This window comes from Melanostigma gelatinosum (assembly GCF_949748355.1).
Source record: "Melanostigma gelatinosum genome assembly, chromosome: 21".
Taxonomy (NCBI): Eukaryota; Metazoa; Chordata; class Actinopteri; order Perciformes; family Zoarcidae; genus Melanostigma; species Melanostigma gelatinosum.
Genome location: NC_136654.1, coordinates 4,025,999 through 4,045,049, shown reverse-complemented (window position 1 = coordinate 4,045,049; position 19,051 = coordinate 4,025,999). Strand labels below are relative to the sequence as shown.

The 19,051-nt window shown below is 46.5% G+C and overlaps 1 protein-coding gene across 1 annotated transcript in view; it reads right to left on the bottom strand.

Moving 5' to 3' along the window:
* The window catches only part of cacna1g (calcium channel, voltage-dependent, T type, alpha 1G subunit), a 178,475-nt gene that overhangs the window by 35,832 nt on the left and 123,592 nt on the right, over positions 1 to 19,051 (bottom strand). Inside the window, exons 16-24 of the mRNA XM_079293010.1 lie at positions 16,237 to 16,330; positions 14,798 to 14,979; positions 13,952 to 14,284; positions 13,571 to 13,750; positions 13,153 to 13,253; positions 9,495 to 9,612; positions 6,654 to 6,722; positions 5,193 to 5,377; positions 356 to 482 (exon numbers count right to left, since the gene is read on the bottom strand). Coding sequence (XP_079149136.1) covers positions 356 to 482; positions 5,193 to 5,377; positions 6,654 to 6,722; positions 9,495 to 9,612; positions 13,153 to 13,253; positions 13,571 to 13,750; positions 13,952 to 14,284; positions 14,798 to 14,979; positions 16,237 to 16,330 — 1,389 coding nt within the window. The remainder of the gene's footprint in view (positions 1 to 355; positions 483 to 5,192; positions 5,378 to 6,653; positions 6,723 to 9,494; positions 9,613 to 13,152; positions 13,254 to 13,570; positions 13,751 to 13,951; positions 14,285 to 14,797; positions 14,980 to 16,236; positions 16,331 to 19,051) is intronic.

Sequence of the window (19,051 nt, the reverse complement as noted above, 5' to 3'; positions counted from 1 at the left end):
TGGTATCGTCACAGCCATGAACCTACTTTACTGCTGAATCTAGTTTATGGATATAAACATGTTGACACAACATAGCTCGTTGGTAAAGATTGGTCCTTGGGCTGTTACACATCAACTCTCCATTACGACCAGATAAGCATCCATAAATGTGCCAGTGTGTGAATGAAAATGTGCAGAGTGCATGGAAAAACTAAAATATTCTTGTGCTAAGATTCCGTGATGTAAGTACTACCAAGAGGAGGCAGGGTGGGCGTGGTAGGAGAAGGATAATGTTTCCGTGTCACTGCCTTCCAGAGCGCAGTTTAACTGCCCGTTCGTTTTCCTCATTGTCTCTGTCTGTATCCTCCCCTCTCACCTGTACTCCCAGGATGCCAAAGATAATGAAGAAGGCGCAGCAGATGACCACGATGTTGCCGATGGGCTTCAGTGACGACATCAGAGTCTCCACCACCAGCTTCAGCCCCGGGGCTCTGCTGATCACACTGAAACACAGCAAGTAATGATATTAGTGCTTGTGCAGCGCACTCTTCGGTCACTTACAGTGCAGCCAAACGTACCAAATGGAGCAGGTATGCCTTGCAGCGTTCCAACCCCCCCCCCCCCCCCCCCCCACACACACACACACAGGATTATACATGAGAAGGCCTAAAGGAGAAAAACAATGCGACACAGGCAAAGAGAAAGAGGCTATACGGCGATATTCGTCTCTGCCTCTATCCGTCCATCAGTCTCTGTCTCACTTGTATGTTTTACCCTGAACACTCAGCTGAGTGAAGGAAAAGTCAATAGCACATGAAGAGAAAACATGACATAATAAAAGGGCCAGGACCGACCACCGATCAATAGCCCTGATCAGAGAATAACGAGACGACGGCTACGCCTCATCGCTTTGCACTTTGATATTGTATTGGAGACCATGCTGGGACGCAGTACCACCGCTGAGCTATAGAGGGTACTAGTGTCCAAGAGCTGCAGCTGCATGCGGCTCCTTTTTGGGAAGAGATGCAGCCGAGCTGCTATGAGAACATGATATGCATTGGCTTCCTCAGCAGAGGCAAGGATTGGTGTCTGGAGAAGACTCTGTTTAAGGAGTTGTGACATATCTCTGCGCAGTGAACTAGAAAGCAAAGCACTGCACGAATCGGTTGCAGATGCTTGTGGAGTCCTGTTTTTCTCGGTCAAATAAATATCTAATTTTGATGTTTTAAAGGGGTTTTCATGAGTTCATTTGAATCCTTTCTTGCTCCTGATCTCTTCAACTTGTCAACCTTTAATTAGTGCGCATGTACTCCAACTACCGAGGAGAAAATGGAAGCTGAGAGAAAGAAAGAAAGAAAGAGACAAGTTGGGGAAGTCGGTGAGTTTGCAGAGTCCATCAAAGACATGAAGTCATCGTTTACGGCTCAGCCCCTCAGATCCCACATCACCTGCTAATAAAAAAGAAAAGTCTCCACGCATTGCTGCTTTGCATTTGCAAAACCCCGAAGCCAACCTCTCTACCTCTCTACATCATGTTCTGCTTTTGAGCTCCGCTCTGACAAACGCGCTGAAGTGAAAAGGCTTATTGAGGAAGGGGGAACGACGGAGAGTCGGGCCTCTCATTCGGAGTCAATCCACTCTGATGATGCCTCGCGTGAAGGACACACACACACACACTGCGATGGGTTTCCTCCCCATCAACTCCATTCGCTTATGCCACGAAAAAAAGGATGGAGGATGAGCAGGAGCTGGACGGAGGGGAGCCAGGGGGAGAAAAAGCCGGCGCCTCGCTACTTCTGATCTACCTCTCTGCATCATTTCCCAGCGTGTCCTTGTTTTGCGTGCTGTACAAAAGGAGCGGCATGTCGCTCGCACTGAAGAAAGAGAACAACAAGTGGCAAGCGTGTTCCCACAGTGCAAACACAGGGTGTAATTAGGAGACGCAGGGAGATAGAAATAGGTTGAATAGAGGGAGGAGGGGAGGGCTGGTAGGTAGCGGGGACATAGAGGGAATAAACAATGAGGCAGTTTTTCTTTGGTCGAAACTTTGTTTCTAGCGCGACCTTGCTGTGTAAATGTCTCTCCTGTTTTTCAGCCTACACCCGTCCTTCTTCTTCTTCGGCTGTCACACAAACGCGATTGGCCACCGTTGGCACCGTCACGTGTTGCGTAAGCGTCGAGGGTCAAGCGGCTTGGAGCACGTAAACCTTGAGATGACCGCATAGAGTGACAGATGAGCTCAAAAGGTCGAGGCAGCAGGGGTCGGCCACGGTGGGGGCGGAATTATCAATGAACAAACCAGCCCTGACCTCGCAAACGCCACGAAGCCCTTTAGATCAGTCCGCCTGCAACCAAGCCTGTGAGTGTGGCAGGTCCAATTCACGGATTCTAGGCTGAGGCCGAGCTGTCGACGAGGTGTGGGTGGTATTGGGGGACATGAAGGTGCCACTTGGTGCCACAGGGTACAAACCTCTGGGCCTTCCCCGGGGCCGGCCCTCAGCCCCGGCTGTGGGCTTGATAAATGACTGCCGGCGTGTTTGTGTGTGTGTGTGTGTGTGTCCTGTAAAACAAAACTGATGCATCATTCTGTCACATGCACGGATGCACGCAACCACACACACACACACACAGACAACATGCCCTAGTGCACTGCTACGCTGTCATTTATATCTCTTAACGAGAAACAAACAGCAACAGACACCTGCACACAAACACACTCACGGAAGTCACCTGCTTGCTGCGATTATACACACACACACACACACACACACACACACACACACACACACATGTAGCGAGCGACTCATGAATATGATGGCGACGCTGCACTGCCAGAGGGGAAAACACCGACGAGTTTATAATTAATTCAAGCGAGGGCGAGTCTGCCACAATGGAACTGGAGTGCTGAAAACAAAACCAACAGGGAAGCAGGCGGACGAAGCTCCCTTGTGGTATGTTTGACGGGCACAATTTGGAGAATATTGGTTTTAACTTAAAAGGATAGTTCAGATGTTTTGAAGTGGAGGTTGTATGAGGTCCTTATCTACAGTGCATTTTAGACATCTAAAAGAAAGGTGTGCATTGTGTTATAAAGGCTTAGTTCTGAGTCATTAAATTCAAACAATCTAATCAATGGTGGCAGTGGTACACCAGCAACTGCAGATAATATACTGCCTACGAATAAGAACCTCATATAACCCCACTTCCAACAATTTACCCTCCCCAGCAGCGGAAATGACCAACAACCAAAGTAAGCGTGGAAAACAAACTGCGGTGGGTCCCTTTTTCAATGAAAGTAGCGACTAGCTCCGAAAATCGCTGCAATCTGCCAGATGACGTCAGACACCATTGACGAATTCAGCTTCGCGGTTGCGTCGGTTGCATCAAGGGAGCGATTGACCCCTCCGCATGGTGGCAGAAGAGCCGAGGGCTGCGATTACTCTGAGCAGCGAAAGAATGACAATATAACATTACGTCTTTTGTACACCCAATGTATAACCTACTTTCCACAAGTCACCAGCGTATACAAAGCGATCCAACCGTTTCAATAAACAGATTCGGCTTGTGCTTTGAGTTTGGCTGAAGTACAGTCGCTCCCCGAAGGAACGTTTAATCGCTGCTTAAAAAGAAAGATGGCTTTAATGGAAGCCGAGTCATAACTCTACACTGTGTTGACCAGACTGAATTATCTCGAACAGCGTTTTAAGCCCCTGCCGTACACAGTTACCAAGACACATGGTACACCCACAGCAGCACATTAACAGCTTAATATACAGCTTGTAATGTCGCGCTCCTCCTTTTGGATTGAAAGTTAATGACTACTTAAAAGATGATTTTAACAGCATCGCTTTCGCAGAACTCATCTGCAGCCTCAGCGGAGGACAGAGACCAAGCTCAGCTTACTGCTCTTTCTCTTCCCGTCCTCTGCTGTTTCATCCTCGCTCACTCTCTGGCTGTCTTCATACAGTCTTCCTGCCAGTTTGCATTTTCCTCAAACTGAAGACATCAGTCCCTAGAGAAATGGTTGCTCTTTGCTTTTAAAACCCCCGACCCAAACTTTAAATGTCTCCAACTCCCGCTTGTAATTGCTTCATATTTTCCATCTGACTTTAAATCCTCCCTTCATCGACATCAATGCAGCTTCAGCATCGCTGACCTCTGGGGATTAAATGAGAGGATTCAGCAGCAGTTCTCTTCTCAAGGGCTCAGTCAGTCGGAGTTGCACCAGATCTAATTAGAAAGCCACTTGTTTGACAGCATTAACATTCCCTTTAACTGCACTAATCAGGCACAACAGTGTTAAACCAAACCGCACTCTGAAGTACGTGGGCGGAAAATAATATGATGCCGGTGTACAGCCCTATTTCTGATAATGATATTCACGGTTTATATTATGGGGACTTGAGGTCTGATGTGTGACATTAAATGTCACAGTATGAAGATGAAGGAATAAGCTTGAAGGCAGCGAGAGCGAAAGAAGAGACTCGGCAGAAGATTTCACTCTCATGTCAAAGGTGAAAGTTATAGAAGCAAAGAGACAGGAAAGATCAGCCGTGTTTCGTGGGTCAATTTGGCAGGGAGAAAATTAATACTTAAGTTGTGTGCTCTTCCGGAGGACTGCGGTGAATATTCAAAGAGAGGGGGGGGGGGGCAAAGCCCGGAGAGCTCCCCTTCACCAGATGAGACACCGAGCATGCGGCTGTGTGAGCCGAGTCGGAGCGCACACATGATATGTGTACACAGACACACATTCTCGTTTTCCCTCTGGGCCCACACACACACACACACACACGCACACACACACACACACACACACACACACACACACACACTTGGAGATGAGAGTACTAACCCAGTCCCCAAATTGGTGATTTCCGCTCAAATAAACGTAACTGTGCAGTTGTGTACACACAAATAAATGTACGCTTGGCTAAATGCCTACACACACACACACACACACACACACACACACATCTCCCAAAAGCTCCAAAAGGTTGTACATGTCAGAGCTGAGAGAAAGCTCATTTCTGCTCCACTTCCATCTTAAAACTTAACTTCCACATCAGGCGCTTTTATCATCCCGTGAGTCTGGAAAATGGAGGGATTAAAAAATGTGTGGTCGGTTGGTATTGGCCTTTTAATACCGAGTCCACAAAGTACGTCCAGCTATCGATATGAACAAGTATTGTGAGGCGTCCCTGGATGCCACTTACCGGAGCGGCCTCAGGGTCCTGAGCAGCCGCAGCAATTTGAGCATGCCCAGGATCTTGGTGCCAGAATTGGAGATGAGAGACACCAGGATGTCGATAACGGAGATCATCACCAGCATCCCATCCAGAATGTTCCAGCTGCTCCTCAGGTAGGACTTGTTCCCGAAACACCAGCCCAAAGCCACGATCTGGACACAACATCGGACGTAGAGGCATGGAAACGTGATGAATGAAGAAGCAGTCACAGCATGACAGGGTAAACTGCTGCAGTACACCAATAAGGTCGGGATGTATTTGAAATAAAATACCACCTTCAAATGAACTGCATACAAAGATACACCAATCAGTGATTCAACATCTATTTTTGTATGTGCGTTTTGCAGATTTGCATGATATGGAGCCATCTTTCGAGTCAATGCTTGATGTCCTTTGAGCACGGCTTATTGACTTCGCGAAGCGATTCTTTACTTGGAAGCGAAAAAATGCTGAAAAAGCTGCAAGCTTTTCCAAACCTCATTTTTTATTTCTATAGGTTCCACTCGTTATTTATTCTGCCCATGAAGCAATTTGCATTCCAGAAAATAATCGAGACTGGATGACTCTTTTTCTTCTTCTTTTTTTTCTCGCTGAAACGTATTAAATCAGGCCACGACAGCTATTTTTGCTTCATGCATTTCTTGACATCTAATGTAACTGAAGAGATGAGAGCGCGAGAGAGAAAGACGGCGATGGATAGAAGATGATTTACATTCGCTGACGCTAATCAATGCACAAAATCATTTACTGTACATGAGTGGGAACCATCAAAGAGGCTGATCACACCTCATGAATAAAAGACAGATCGCTGTGACGGTCCAGACGGCTTCTACCGACGGACTCTTCGCTTCGCTGAATTCACCATTGCAACACGGTGCATTTCATTGCAATTCATGAATTTCAGGTTGTAAGTTAACACTTGGCAAGATATATATATATATATTTTATGTTTTATATGAATATATTAGCTCTACATTTCGAACTTGGATTGTCATTTTGCCTTTAGTTGTGCGAGTTTCCTTTTTTTAATAAAGGCCTACATACTAAATGAGCATTGCTGAAGGGAGCTTAAGACTGCTTCGGTGTAATTGTTGCACATTTGATAATGAAGAACTCAAAACCAGTCTGAAAAGCAGGCGCACACGTGATAAGAGAGCACAGAGCAGCACCCACGGGTGGAAAGGCATCTAGTGTTCTCTTTGGAGACGCCCGTAAGCAATAATTACAGTACAGGCGTGTTTTTGGATCTCACTTCATGGAAGAGTGCGAAGCAAACATGTACCTTTAGAATGATAACTGGAGTAGTCACAGGCCAGAGCATACACAAGAGGTACCAACATCTTCCAGATCATTTGGACTGGGATTTGGAAAGTAAGCCCAGATGATTTTTACAAACTAATGTGCCAGTGGAAATGCAAAGTGTCTCACCTTTACAGCCATCTCAGCCACAAAGATCGCCGTGAAGATGTAGTTGGACAACTTTAGGAAGATCCGCTCCTGCAGTGAAGAAGGACGGGAGACCAGGTTGAGTCGAGGTACTTGCAAAATGCACATTTTTGTTCCGAGCATGTTTTTCGACCGAGTTTGTTCTTTGTCTGCTTCTAAATTGATCTGAATAATGTATGAGGGAGCTGTTTTCTTCACACACATTATCTGAAAACATCTTTGTACAAGCATCCCTGTTTCACTCGCTAATGATGGCTGGCAGGCAATTATAAAGTTTACTATTCATTAGCGCTGCAGGGAAATTTAAACAAGCCATCTCATCACTGGGCCGAAGTTCTTAAAAGTTTCCTTTTACCCTTGAAAAAAACGAAAAGAAAAGACTTTTTATACAATGTGCACATTAATTCTAAATTGCGTAGTGCAAATAAACTTGTTACACAAATTCCACGAATCAAATGAATTGCATTGGGAACAAGTGGCATCATGCCATTAAGCTATTAGATCTCCATCTGTACGCACATCACTGCACTGCTTCCCTTTTGCCGGAGGCAGCATGCCTCAGTGGTGTGTGTGTGTGTGTGTGTGTGTGTGTGTGTGTGTGTGTGCGCACGCAGAAGAAGGATGGGATCCTAATTATTGAGCTAAACAAGGACGGAGGAAAAACAAGCAAGCAAGAAAGAATAAGATCCTTTCTCCGACTGCTTGTTTCCCCTCCTTCCCCTCTCTGTCTGAGGAGACGCAACCCCGTCCTGCCACTGGCTGTCTATCAACTGCATGCGTGCGGATGTGTGCGTGTGAGCGGGCGTAGGTGGCTGACTTTCCCACGGCCTCCGACGACGTCACCCGTGCTCCGAGGAACACAGAAATCACACACACACACACACACACACACACACACACACAAACACAGAGATGGCAGTCCCGCTGTGTTTGTCTCTGGGAATGTCAGGGATGACATCACTGGGAAGGCTGGCTTTGAGAGGGTTTATAAATTCCAGGCTTGACAGCAGCCATTCCTGTCCTCTGTGAACGAGTTGTCACGCTTTCATTCATTAGGAGCTAACAGGGCATGGGCTGGAGAAGGTAGAGGGGAGGGGGAGGGGTAGCGAGAGGCAGAGGTGAAAATTCATGCGGCATGCCGTTAACGAGACACAGGTTCATGCTCGGCCTGGTTTGAAGTAATGCTCAACAGCAGACTTTGCTTATAGTTGCAAGCCAGTGGAAACAATACCCAATACTTTACACTTCCAGCAGTCATAGGCCTAATCCACAATGCACGCTCAAGGCATTGCACACTGGAAAGTACAGTATCTCTCAAACATTTAAGGAGCTCATTGTGCTGTACAATGACAGCAACAATGCAGTAGATCACTGTACAGCAGTGCTTTGTTCCACAACAATCTTGTTTCATCTTCAATTACGACAAACGTTTCCTGTATTCCTGAGCAGCAGAAATCAACCCACACGTCCTGGAGAGCTTTCATCACGGTCCAGCGTGGAGCGCTATCCCTCCATCTTAATGTTGCCTGGAGCGGACGCAGAACACTTAAGATCGGTTGTGTTTTACACTGCCGATGCTGATATCATTCAATTTTAGATTCTAGACGGTGATGTATTGTCCCCGAGCTCAATTAGGAACAATACATCATAATAGGTGGTATAATCATCCTCAATCATTTCCACTGAGCAACAGGAAGACAGCATCCAGGCAACCTCCGGCACCAAACCAAAACAGCAGTGGACCGCAAGCCAAACACAAAGTGTGTGACATGACTTCCAGGGCGATAAACTAATTCTTCAGACTGCATTCCACACTCAAATGTTGTGACTCAAACACGTTATCTCAATAACCAAATTGACGAATATATGCTGTTCTGAATGTCAGCGTGCCTGCTGCGTTGTGTTGCATTTGCGTGTATTGTATTTACATACGAGTGTATGCAAAAAATCATCCTATCTATATATGATGCGTGTGTGATCTTTCTGCCCCGTGGGATCGGCCTCCGTTTGTTAAACATCTCCTTCCCTGGACATTAGCCACGTACAACAGCCCTCGGATAATTGAATCAATTACGACGGCGCTGTCTCCTGCGTGTTTCAGTCGCAAAACAAGCAGAACGGAGCATTCCAGCGAGACCCGACGACCCGCAATTAGGCCCGTCCATGGAACACATCGCTCAGTGAGGGGCAGAAAACAGAAAAAAAAAGAAAGAGAAAAATCAAACAGTGACAATTATTGTGTTTATGCACGGAGCGGCTGGGCTGTGTTCTGCTGCTAGCTGGAAGTGGGAAAGGACACAGTCAGAGTTAGATGTGTGTGTGTGTAGGTGTGTGTGTGTGTGTGTGTGTGTGTGTGTGTGTGTGTGTGTGTGTGTTTGAATCTATGGTTTCAACTGCCATCAAGGTTGGACTTGCTGACGGCTACTTTCTCCCGTTTCAGTTTGGACTTTTTTGATTGATATATATATATATATGAGGGTACGCCTCTTAGCCCGTTTGCCTTTCTTTCAGCGTGTCTTTCCTTTTTCTCCTGTTCTTTGTGTGTTTGTCATTGAAGACCGTGAAGACTTTTTTTGAAGACTTTTCAGGGCGAATAGTCATATAGTGTGTAGTTGCGTGTTTGCTCATATATCACAATTTGTTCCTGATGATGTTGTATAATTGTTTTGTCGTTCTGTTATAATTTGTGCTTTTTAAAAACACAAAATGTCTTGGGGTCCTGGGGGACCCCAGTCAAAAGCACCTCATTCCTCCTCTGCAGTTTTAGTAGATGGAACTATTTAAAGTCGGTGTGGTGAGGGTTGAACAAGTTTTGAGACTCACAACAATGGTGATGCGAGGCCTCTCCATGGCGATAGTGATGCAGTTGAGGAAGATGATGATCAACACAATGTGGTCAAACATCTTGTGGTTGATGATCCTATTGCACACGATCCGTAACCTGACAAAAGAAAAACACAGAAACGTAAATCTGCAGTGACAGTGGAAATTGACTTTGCATTTAGGTATGTAACTAAAACAAGCGAGTGCACCAACAAGTGTGTTTTTGGATAAAAAGAAAAAATATTTTACTGGTAAGAATATTTAACGAAGTCATTTATTTGGAAAACCATATCAGGCACAGATAACTCAAAACGGATTCGTGTTTGTCTTAAAACTTTGAGTACAAGTAGTAATACTGCATCATAAAATGAAATAAAATACTATTTCACAAGTAAAAGTCCCGCATAGAAAATGTGTCTTTTTTTTCCAATGCTGCTGTGGCTAATGGGGACGGCAATTTCTATAATTGGTCCTGTATAGAGCGAGAGCGCTGCAGTCGGAAGGCTGGAAACGGGCTGCAATGTTTGTGTTGTTATGTTTGGGTTTTTTTTTTTTTGCTTCATGCAGTGCGACACATCTCCTTCACATAGAGTTGATCAGGTCGTTGATCAGGTCGTTGATCAGGTCGTTGATCAGGTCGTTGATCAGGTCGTTGATCAGGTCGTTGATCAGGTCGTTGATCAGGTCGTTGATCAGGTCGTTGATCAGGTCGTTGATCAGGTCGTTGATCAGGTCGCTGCGTGCGTCCTGGGGAATGTCTTCCCACTCCCCTACGATGGCTGTAAAATCTTAATCTGCAAAGTCGCCGATATATATCTTCCCTGTCCATGACGTGGAAATAATCAAGCAAACAACGAAATGCCTGTCCAGACTGCAGCTCGACCCAGGTAAGTTCTATAAAACCTGGAATAATATTACATGCTGTTCACACTTTATCAATGAAAGACTCTCATTCCATTTAAGAGAGCTTGTCTCACGTACAGAAACTTTGTAATGAACATGACTGACCGTCATTACCAGACATGAGAAGGTTCCCTGGCTTTTAGCTCACGACAACGAGAAGAAAGAAAGAGGGGAGCGCTCGTTGCACATGGAAGGGATTACACTGTGCATCAAATCCGCTTTGATGGCTCACATCGGCGTACAGCGGGGGGGGGGGGGGGGGGCGATATTGTGGGGCTCTAGATCTGGGCTTTATTTGGCCATGCACACACCATTGTGTCAACACTTGCTGAGTCTGCGTGCGTCTGGCTGTGGTGATCAGAATGCATATACAGTATTTTAAAAGTTTATTTAAAGTTTTTTATTTTATTATAGTTTTCTTTATGTTTTAACTATGCTTTTTACCAGGTTTTTACTATGTACTGGCTCTGTGGCACTCTGAGATTTAAAAAAAAAAAAAATGAAAAGTGCGTTACAAATAAAATACATTATTATTATTATTATTACACAGACTGGATGAGCTAATTCATCTTTGATATCTGTCATGTCAGAGCCTTGGTGCTAAAGAATTCATAAGCAGGAGAGAGAGAGAGGGGGGGGGGGACACACTGAAAACACATGCCTCTGATGCCAGCTCCGCCTGCACGGTTTGAAGGCTGGCTGGGAACTTTGAAGCTCAAAAAGGCCCCCCAAGACTTACAAACACACACACACACACACACACACACACACACACACACACACACACACACACACACACACACACACACACACACACACACACACACACACACACACACACACACACACACACACACACACACACACACACACACACACACCAAAAACCACCAGAAAAAAAAGAGTAAATAAAAAACTGTCACTACACGCTCGAGCAAAGAGCAGAAATACCCATTTGTGTTCGACTTAGAATTTAAAAAAGGAAATAAAATCACTTACATGCATGGGTGTTTATATGCTTTTGCTTTGATGGTATTTACTGACCTTTTTTAGTTTTCTGGCATCAATGCCTCAACTGCTTCGAAAGGACAGTTGACATTATTGACTTTAGGTTACGAGGAACTTTCATATTGTGTTGAATTTGGGGGTCTTTAGAAAACCTCTCCTATCCAACACAGTGGCACCGATGACCAGCATTCAAATGCACAAAGCAGGTAGTTTACAGAGGAGGAAGTGGGTATGAACTCCTCTATATTCCAATGGCTATTTGGCTGATAGGTGGGTATACTATAAATCGCCAGAAGGGGGTATACCCTGTTTACCTGCGCATACTGAGTGCACATATCCTTAGCTATCGACAGTTAGCATTTTAATCCATCTGCCACTTTAGTACATTCATTAAATATTTGGAAAGAGCCATCCTAAAGTTTCTGCTTAGAAAGTTTACAACCTCGTAAGCTAGGCTAACTAGCTTCCACTCGGAAAGTATACGAGCCAGTTAGCCTGGTTTGCGGACTTTGGCACTGATTCTCACTCGATGTTAGGTTTCAGTCATGCAATTCTAACATCTGCTGAGTCATTGGTAGCTTCCCGCATTGTTATGTCAAGCTAGCATTATCTGTTAGCATGCTGCTGTTGGAACAGTAAAGAAGTGGTATTTCAGACAATTTTTGGTTCCCACCTCCACAAATGCCTTATTCCCACTGCATGGTACCACGTACTACCACAACTTCCAAGTGAGTTGAGTGGAGTCGAGTCATGCCGGTACAATGCAGTGGAAATGAGGCTAAATACTGGCTTGCAATAATCAATTTACAGTAACTACATTGGCAGTAATAGTCAAAACAAACTACACTATGTAGGGAGCCACATACACTGTGGAGAAATAAATAAAGCTTACATTTATTCTTTTTTGGTAATTACAATTTTGGCAAAGTCCAAACAAACACTGAGGGTACATACACCGTTCTCTTATTTAATCAGTTCAATTATTCAATTAACTGTATCTTTAATACATGAATCGGAATAATTTGGAATGGACATTATATGATACTGGTGGATCACATTAAGTTCCTATTCATGATATTTAGTTTGTGTGTGCGTTTGGGCGGGGGGGGGGGACTTGTTGTTTGATGTTTAATTGGCATGTTGCGGCGCTGTGGCGGCAGGCTGGGGCCAGCGTGTTGCATCGTGTTGCCTTCACAGCCACATCCTCCAAATAGACAGCAGAGACACACGGATCAAAGCCCCAGAAGGGGAGGAGGAGAGGCGAAGGAGGGTGGGAAGCGATGGATTCAGCACGTGGCAGAGATAACATGCAGCACTCGGTGGGAGACGCTCCCTTCCTCCCTCTGCTCCTTACTCACCCCTGACATGGCAGAAATGTGCAGAAAAAGAGACTTCTGAAGTAAGATTGTGGGAGGGGAAAGCAGCTCGTAGAGGAAGGGAAGAAAAAAAATGCTGTGCACACATTGCAGCAAAAAAAAAAACACTGTCATTACAGTCAGCATTATGAGAAGTCAGTCAAATGCAACGTGAAAAATCCTCTTCTTGCCAAGACGTTGGCTCAGTCTTTTCCTGTACTCTGGTAACAAAAGTCAATCATTTAAAAAGTGCTGTGGACTCGTTTATTGTTTTACACTTCATTTAATTTTAAAAAACACAACCAAATCTATCACATGTAAAAATTGCCCATATCAAAGAAAAAGAAACTGTGAAAAGTGCAGAGAGGCAGTGTTATGGAGATGAATACTACCTCGACTCTGGAGGGAAGAGGTACAGTGACCAGGTGTCCCTCTGTCGACACCACTCTGGCTGTTTCTTCTCCAGCCAGTGGAACACTCTGGCAAAAGGACTCTGGAGGGAGGCAGGAAGTGCACGACACATTCATTATTCATGTGCTCACAGTTTCCTGTTTGCGTTTTGGGAGCAACTATTTCTCTCCACGGATAGAAGCTTTTGAATTTGTTTGTCAATGAATGAAACAAGGTTTGTCAAACAACGTCAATGTACAGTAAACTTGATGTATTTGCAGATGATCTTTAAATATATTTGAAGCGTGGGTCCATTATTGTTGTTTTTTTCTGTAGCTTACCAGTGGCGTTCCTCTACGTCTCTAACCACAACCTGTACCGTACAAGAACAAGCAAACATGCACACATGCGCGGACTGACCAGGTTGGCCTCATCCTCTGCATTTTCCTCTTCCGTGTTGTCCTCCAGAGAGACGTGAGTGGGGCCCAGGGCTGAGGGAGAGCCCTTCCCATTGCAGCCACTGTGCTCTGGAGGCAGTAAGTGGCCCAGTGACGGGGGTCTGGAGCTGTGCATACTGGCTGAGCGGTACAGGTAGGGCACCTACACAGGGACAGAATGCAGTTACGCATGTCGCAGGGATGCTGTAGTCTCATTATCTTATACCGTGTGGTGTTGGTCTGAATAACACATCATCATAGAAGAATGCCAATGAGAAGGACTTACAGTTTAAGGAGTTGTGCTCCAGGTAAAATGTCTTACACAGAACTCTAGAGATGAATCAGAGGTAGAAGCAGCATCTACCTGCAGCAGAGCATCAGGGGGCAAATCCATGGAGCTCCGGGTCTCCACCGACTCCATCCTCCGGTGTCGGGGTCCTCTCTGAGACTGGGACACGGAGTCCGTCCTGACCAGCGAGGCGTCGTCTTCCTCCATCAACCCACCGCCTCCTTCTCCCCCACCTTCGTCCGAGCTGGAGCCGCCCTCACCGGAGAGGAGAGACCGTCGCTCCCCAGACTGCCGCTTCTGCCGTTTGAGCGACGGGGCGCGACCCAGGCTGTTCCAACTGGACCGGCGGCTGGCCCAGCCGCTCCCAGAGCTCCACGGGGCGTTGGGGGAGGAGCTCTGGGCGCTGGTCTGGAGCGGGAAAGATGACCAGGAGGGCAAGAGAGAGACAGAGTGATAATTAGCAGGACAGAGAAAACGAATTACAAGAGGGGCAGTGTGTAAATGTGTCCATCATGTCTTAGAACTCTGGTGATGCTGCTCTTTCAGGCAAATAAACCAAGCTGAATTGGGTTGACTCGGCTTGACGCGAGCTGAATTGAATCGAGATCCATGCTGACAGGCAGACGGAAGCAGACGTAGAGATCTGGGCTTATTTTTCTTAGGTCTTCATCCCGATCATCAGTATGTCAAATAAAGAGTGGCAGAGTGGCAGTGGCCGCAGTTAGTAGACGGCACGTCACATTAATCATCATCAATCATTATGACTTCAGCAGGACACATACAATGGAAGAGAGACTCTCGGAGGAAAGCCAGGTCGCGGTGGGGGCTTACATGTTAATGTTCATCCTGGAAAAGGATGATTACACTTGAAATCCAAAGAACGCTTTCATTGTATGTGAGAATAACAACGAAGATACAAACCGGTGATTTGTCATAGCAGGCTGGGTCCACGGAGACGTTGCTGCCTCGACGGGACTCGTAGTCCAGGATGGGGTCCACCCCAACGGGCAACTTGGGTACGGGCATGGGGGTGGCAGCCGTGTGGGTAATCAGAGGTGGAGTCAAACTGGTCTTCAGGTCCACATGACCATTTACAGGCACTACTAGTAAAGGAATAGGGATGAAGAAAGTTGGATTTAGTGGTTTAGGAGGGGGTTAGAGCAATGAGGATGAGGGTTAGAGAGGATTAAAGAAACCCATTCTCACTCCCAACTCGTCAAATACGATACCGGCGCACAGAGACACCCTGTAGCGTCTGTATGAGTTACTACGTAAACCTAAAAACTAAGCAAAACACACGTACGGAAGACACTGCGCATGTAACAAGCGGAAACTGACATGCCCAAGCATAGAGCTTACCGAGAGCATCATAGTTTGAAGCTTGGGGCCGCTGACCGGTGTTGGAGTTGGATGTGAGAATGTGTTGAGGACCACGTAAAGAATGGAGAAGAAAAGGAATGAGTCTAGTGCATTTAAGATGGCGATGGTGAGAATAAAGCAACGGAGGTGGGAGATATTTGGGAAGGAACAAAGAAAAAGGTCATAAAAAAGCATTATGGAGGAGAATGAAAGTGGTAACTTGAGGAAAAACAGCAGGAAGAGGTGGCGCACAGGGAGGAGCGCCATGGGGGCCCGCCCTCAGTAAAGCAGCACACCGTACTTAAAAATGGATGTCTCGTACTGTTATTGAGCAACATGAATATTTCAGCGGGGCATTAATCTTGTGGGATGCATGCGAGAGAATATGATAGTTGGCAGCAACACAAATACGTGACATGCGGCGGGGCAATGCGACTTTAATGACGCTAATTCCTCGGTGTTCCAACCTTCATCCGAGGCCTCGGAGAAGTACAGTATATTCGGCTCGTCCAGCTATGTAAGCGGTTTCACGCAGAGCATCTGAAGGGGCCGAAGGGGAGATGATACTCCACACAGCAGTGTTTCCATTGGGCTTTTCAGGCTGCGCGAACAGTAATTAGAGGGAGCGGGTAACTGGCGTATGAGGAATTATGGATGAGGCTGCTGTGCTGGTTTGATGCGCCGCAGGCACGTGCCGACTGAGTGTGGTTGGAAAAGCAACCAGAGACCAGAGACGTAGAACAGGTGGGGGATGTTTGCACAGGGTTTACGTCAGATTCCTCTGGCCTAACTTGCTGCTGTATCACAAGCACAGGGAGGGAATGTGCCAGCAGTTTACCGTGCGAACACAGATGGTACACGTTATGTCAATAGAGGCTTTTGAAAAACTCCCTGAGGGTTGAGTTCTGTTCTTTTGAATTCCTCTTGGAGCATCATTGACTCGAGCAGCCACGAACTGCGCCGCCTGTATATACACACACACACACACACGTATATTTCACCTGCAGAGGCCGATAAATCCTTCTTGCTGCCGTTGATGTCCTCCATGCTTCGTGCACAGGAATCGATCTCCGAGCCCGATTTAGAGGCATCGCCCTTGACACACAAAAAACACACGCAAAAAGTCAGAAGAGAGCACCTGCAAAAATATCAGTTTCTTAGGGGAGTTGACAGAAAGCACGCGGGTTGAAGTTGCCTCTAAACACAGATCCCTGCTTGGCTTTATCTTAAGTCTCGGTGTTGCATCGGTCCCTGCTCGAATCTGGCCCTGGATCAGTCCCTAGAGGCAACCTCCCTCTTGTAGGCAGGGCGGGTGAGGGTGTGGTCTCCTCGATCACAGGTACAGAGAGACGGTGAAAAAAGTTCAACGACGTCAAGTGTTGCCATGCAAAGGACAGTGAGAAGGTTCATGGAGAAACCACACTGAAGTTCAACTGGTAAAATGCAACATGGCACTTTTTGGCCATTCTTTTTACTCGCCGTGACCCGTCAACGGCTACAAAAGAGCTTCAGTGTGGTTGCTTGGTCTGCCATCCTCACACTTACACACAAACACACAACACCGGTGTTTCTTCATTGTGCCGCGAGGCAGTCTGTAAATCTGAACCGTTTATTCCTTGTTTCGTTCTCCGTCATCGTTCCAGACAACGACGTCAAATGAGTCGTTCTCACTATCTCGCATTGACATTTGGGTTCATCTCTTTCAGGCTCTTAATTGTTCTCCTCTACCCTTTGCTTCACGCTGACTTCCACTCGCAAAACCTAGTTCTCGCTTGTATTTGCTGCGCTACGCCAGAGCCTGCAGACTGCATTCATGTGTTGCGAGGGTGCCAGGTGGATTCTGGATGAATAGAATGCCGACCCCGTGAGTCAGACCTCTGTGGTAGCAAAGTGAATAAACTGTGTGCAGAAAAGGCCTCGGGACCTAATCACTGTGCACCTCCTTTTGAACTGACAAATGGCTTTCTTTATACTCCCAATTTAAAGTGTAAGAGAAAGACACAGTGGGTGTGGATACACTGCATGTTGTGTTTGTTTACAATTTGCGGCCATCTATAGCTATCTTTGAACTTTTTCCTTCGAGTTAGTCATATACTTGGCTGGACATAATAGCAATACGGTTAGTTTTGTTTATTTTCTTCTCCTTGTTCCGATGTGTTTGCTATGTATATCTTACTGCAGATTTGTTTTGCAATGGATACGTACATTGAGAGCAATTGGAAACCAGATTCAAATTTGTAATCTTAAAAATACTTCAAGTTGATTCTGATTGGGAGCAGTATTGACACAATCACTGCTGACTTGACTTAAGCTATATTTTAGAAATGTTTGGCCAATAAGATTATACAGAAGGCAAACTCTCACAGGGACATACGGCCCAAAATCACAACAATTTACAACCAAAAAAAAAATGTTTTAACCACAGCGAAAGACCCTCACAGGACTCATCAACCTAAACTCAAACAATCAGAAAGGACAGCTGTGCTCGGACAAACCCAGTGGAGCGTCGTTGCTAAGCATTGTGGGTGCTTAACCTTATCTCCTCCCCCTCTCTCTCTCTTCTTCAGGTAAAAGGGGAAAGAGAGGAGAGCAGTCGTTGTTGGTTTTGGTTCCTGCTGAGCAGCGGTCAGTTGGGAGCTTGCATCTGCAGTGACAAAGTGTGTTTGTGTACTCACAGGAAAAGCAACGCTCGGCCCGGGGACTTGAGAGCATCTTGTCGTGTAAGCACAAGGACCAGACCTGACGGGCTCAGGTGACGAGCGATGGGACAACCTCACCCTCATCTCCCCTTTCTCAGGCACACACACACAAAACAGCTGGCTTTCAGGAGGTGACCCAGGTTTTGAAATTATTTCCAGGATCGCCAGTTTACCCACTGAGGACAACAACCATCATCATCATCATCATCATCATCCATGTGTCCTCCGTGGACTGGGTGCTGTCGTTCTCCATGCTAAGGCCTGTTATATATATATATTGTGGCAGCCGGAGGGGCAACCTCAGAGGAGAAGTGGTAGAGGGACGATATTGCCTGACATGGAGGCGGAGCCCCCATGTCAGGGAGTGGAAAAGAGCGCCAAACCACCATCAGCCCAACAAGCAACACCTGAGGAGGAGAGACGAGGGAGCGACCACACCCTATCAGAGGAGGAGGAGGGGACTATAAAAGGGCCCCGGACACAGGAAACTAGGAGAGAGTAGGAGTGGAAGGAGACGGAGAAAAAGCAAACCCATTGGAGACAACTGCCTTACCCCTTGATCACCCTGGAACGTCTGACTACCCGCCCGGCTCCCGACCCCTGCCTGTACGACTACCCTGCTCCTGCCCGCGCCCTGGACCGTATGAGGAATACCCGTTGTGCACCGAACCGTGGAAGTGAACACCGACCATCCCTCTGGAAAGCGGACAGTGTATTGTTGAGTGTCTATCCTACCTCTATCCACTCTCTATATTCAGTAAAAACCTCACTTGCACCATTTATCTACCGACTGGTTGTGTTTATTGGTCCGTGTTGTCGTGAAACCCCCTTGCCACCCCGGGGGCTGTCACAATTTGGTGGAGAATGTGGGCATAGTCCGGTTCTGGCAACACTGACCGATAGACCGACCGACCCAGTAAGCATGGCCACCCCGGTGCCATTTCAAGAGCTGCTAGCGGGGCTAATCGCTAGCAACCAGGAAACCCAAAAACGCCACGAACAAGCCATGCAAGTACAAATGCAAATCCTCCAAGCACAGCAGCAACAACAATACCAACAGCAAGTACACATGGAGAAGTATATGGAGGTACAAACCGAACGCGCGGAGGCGATGCAA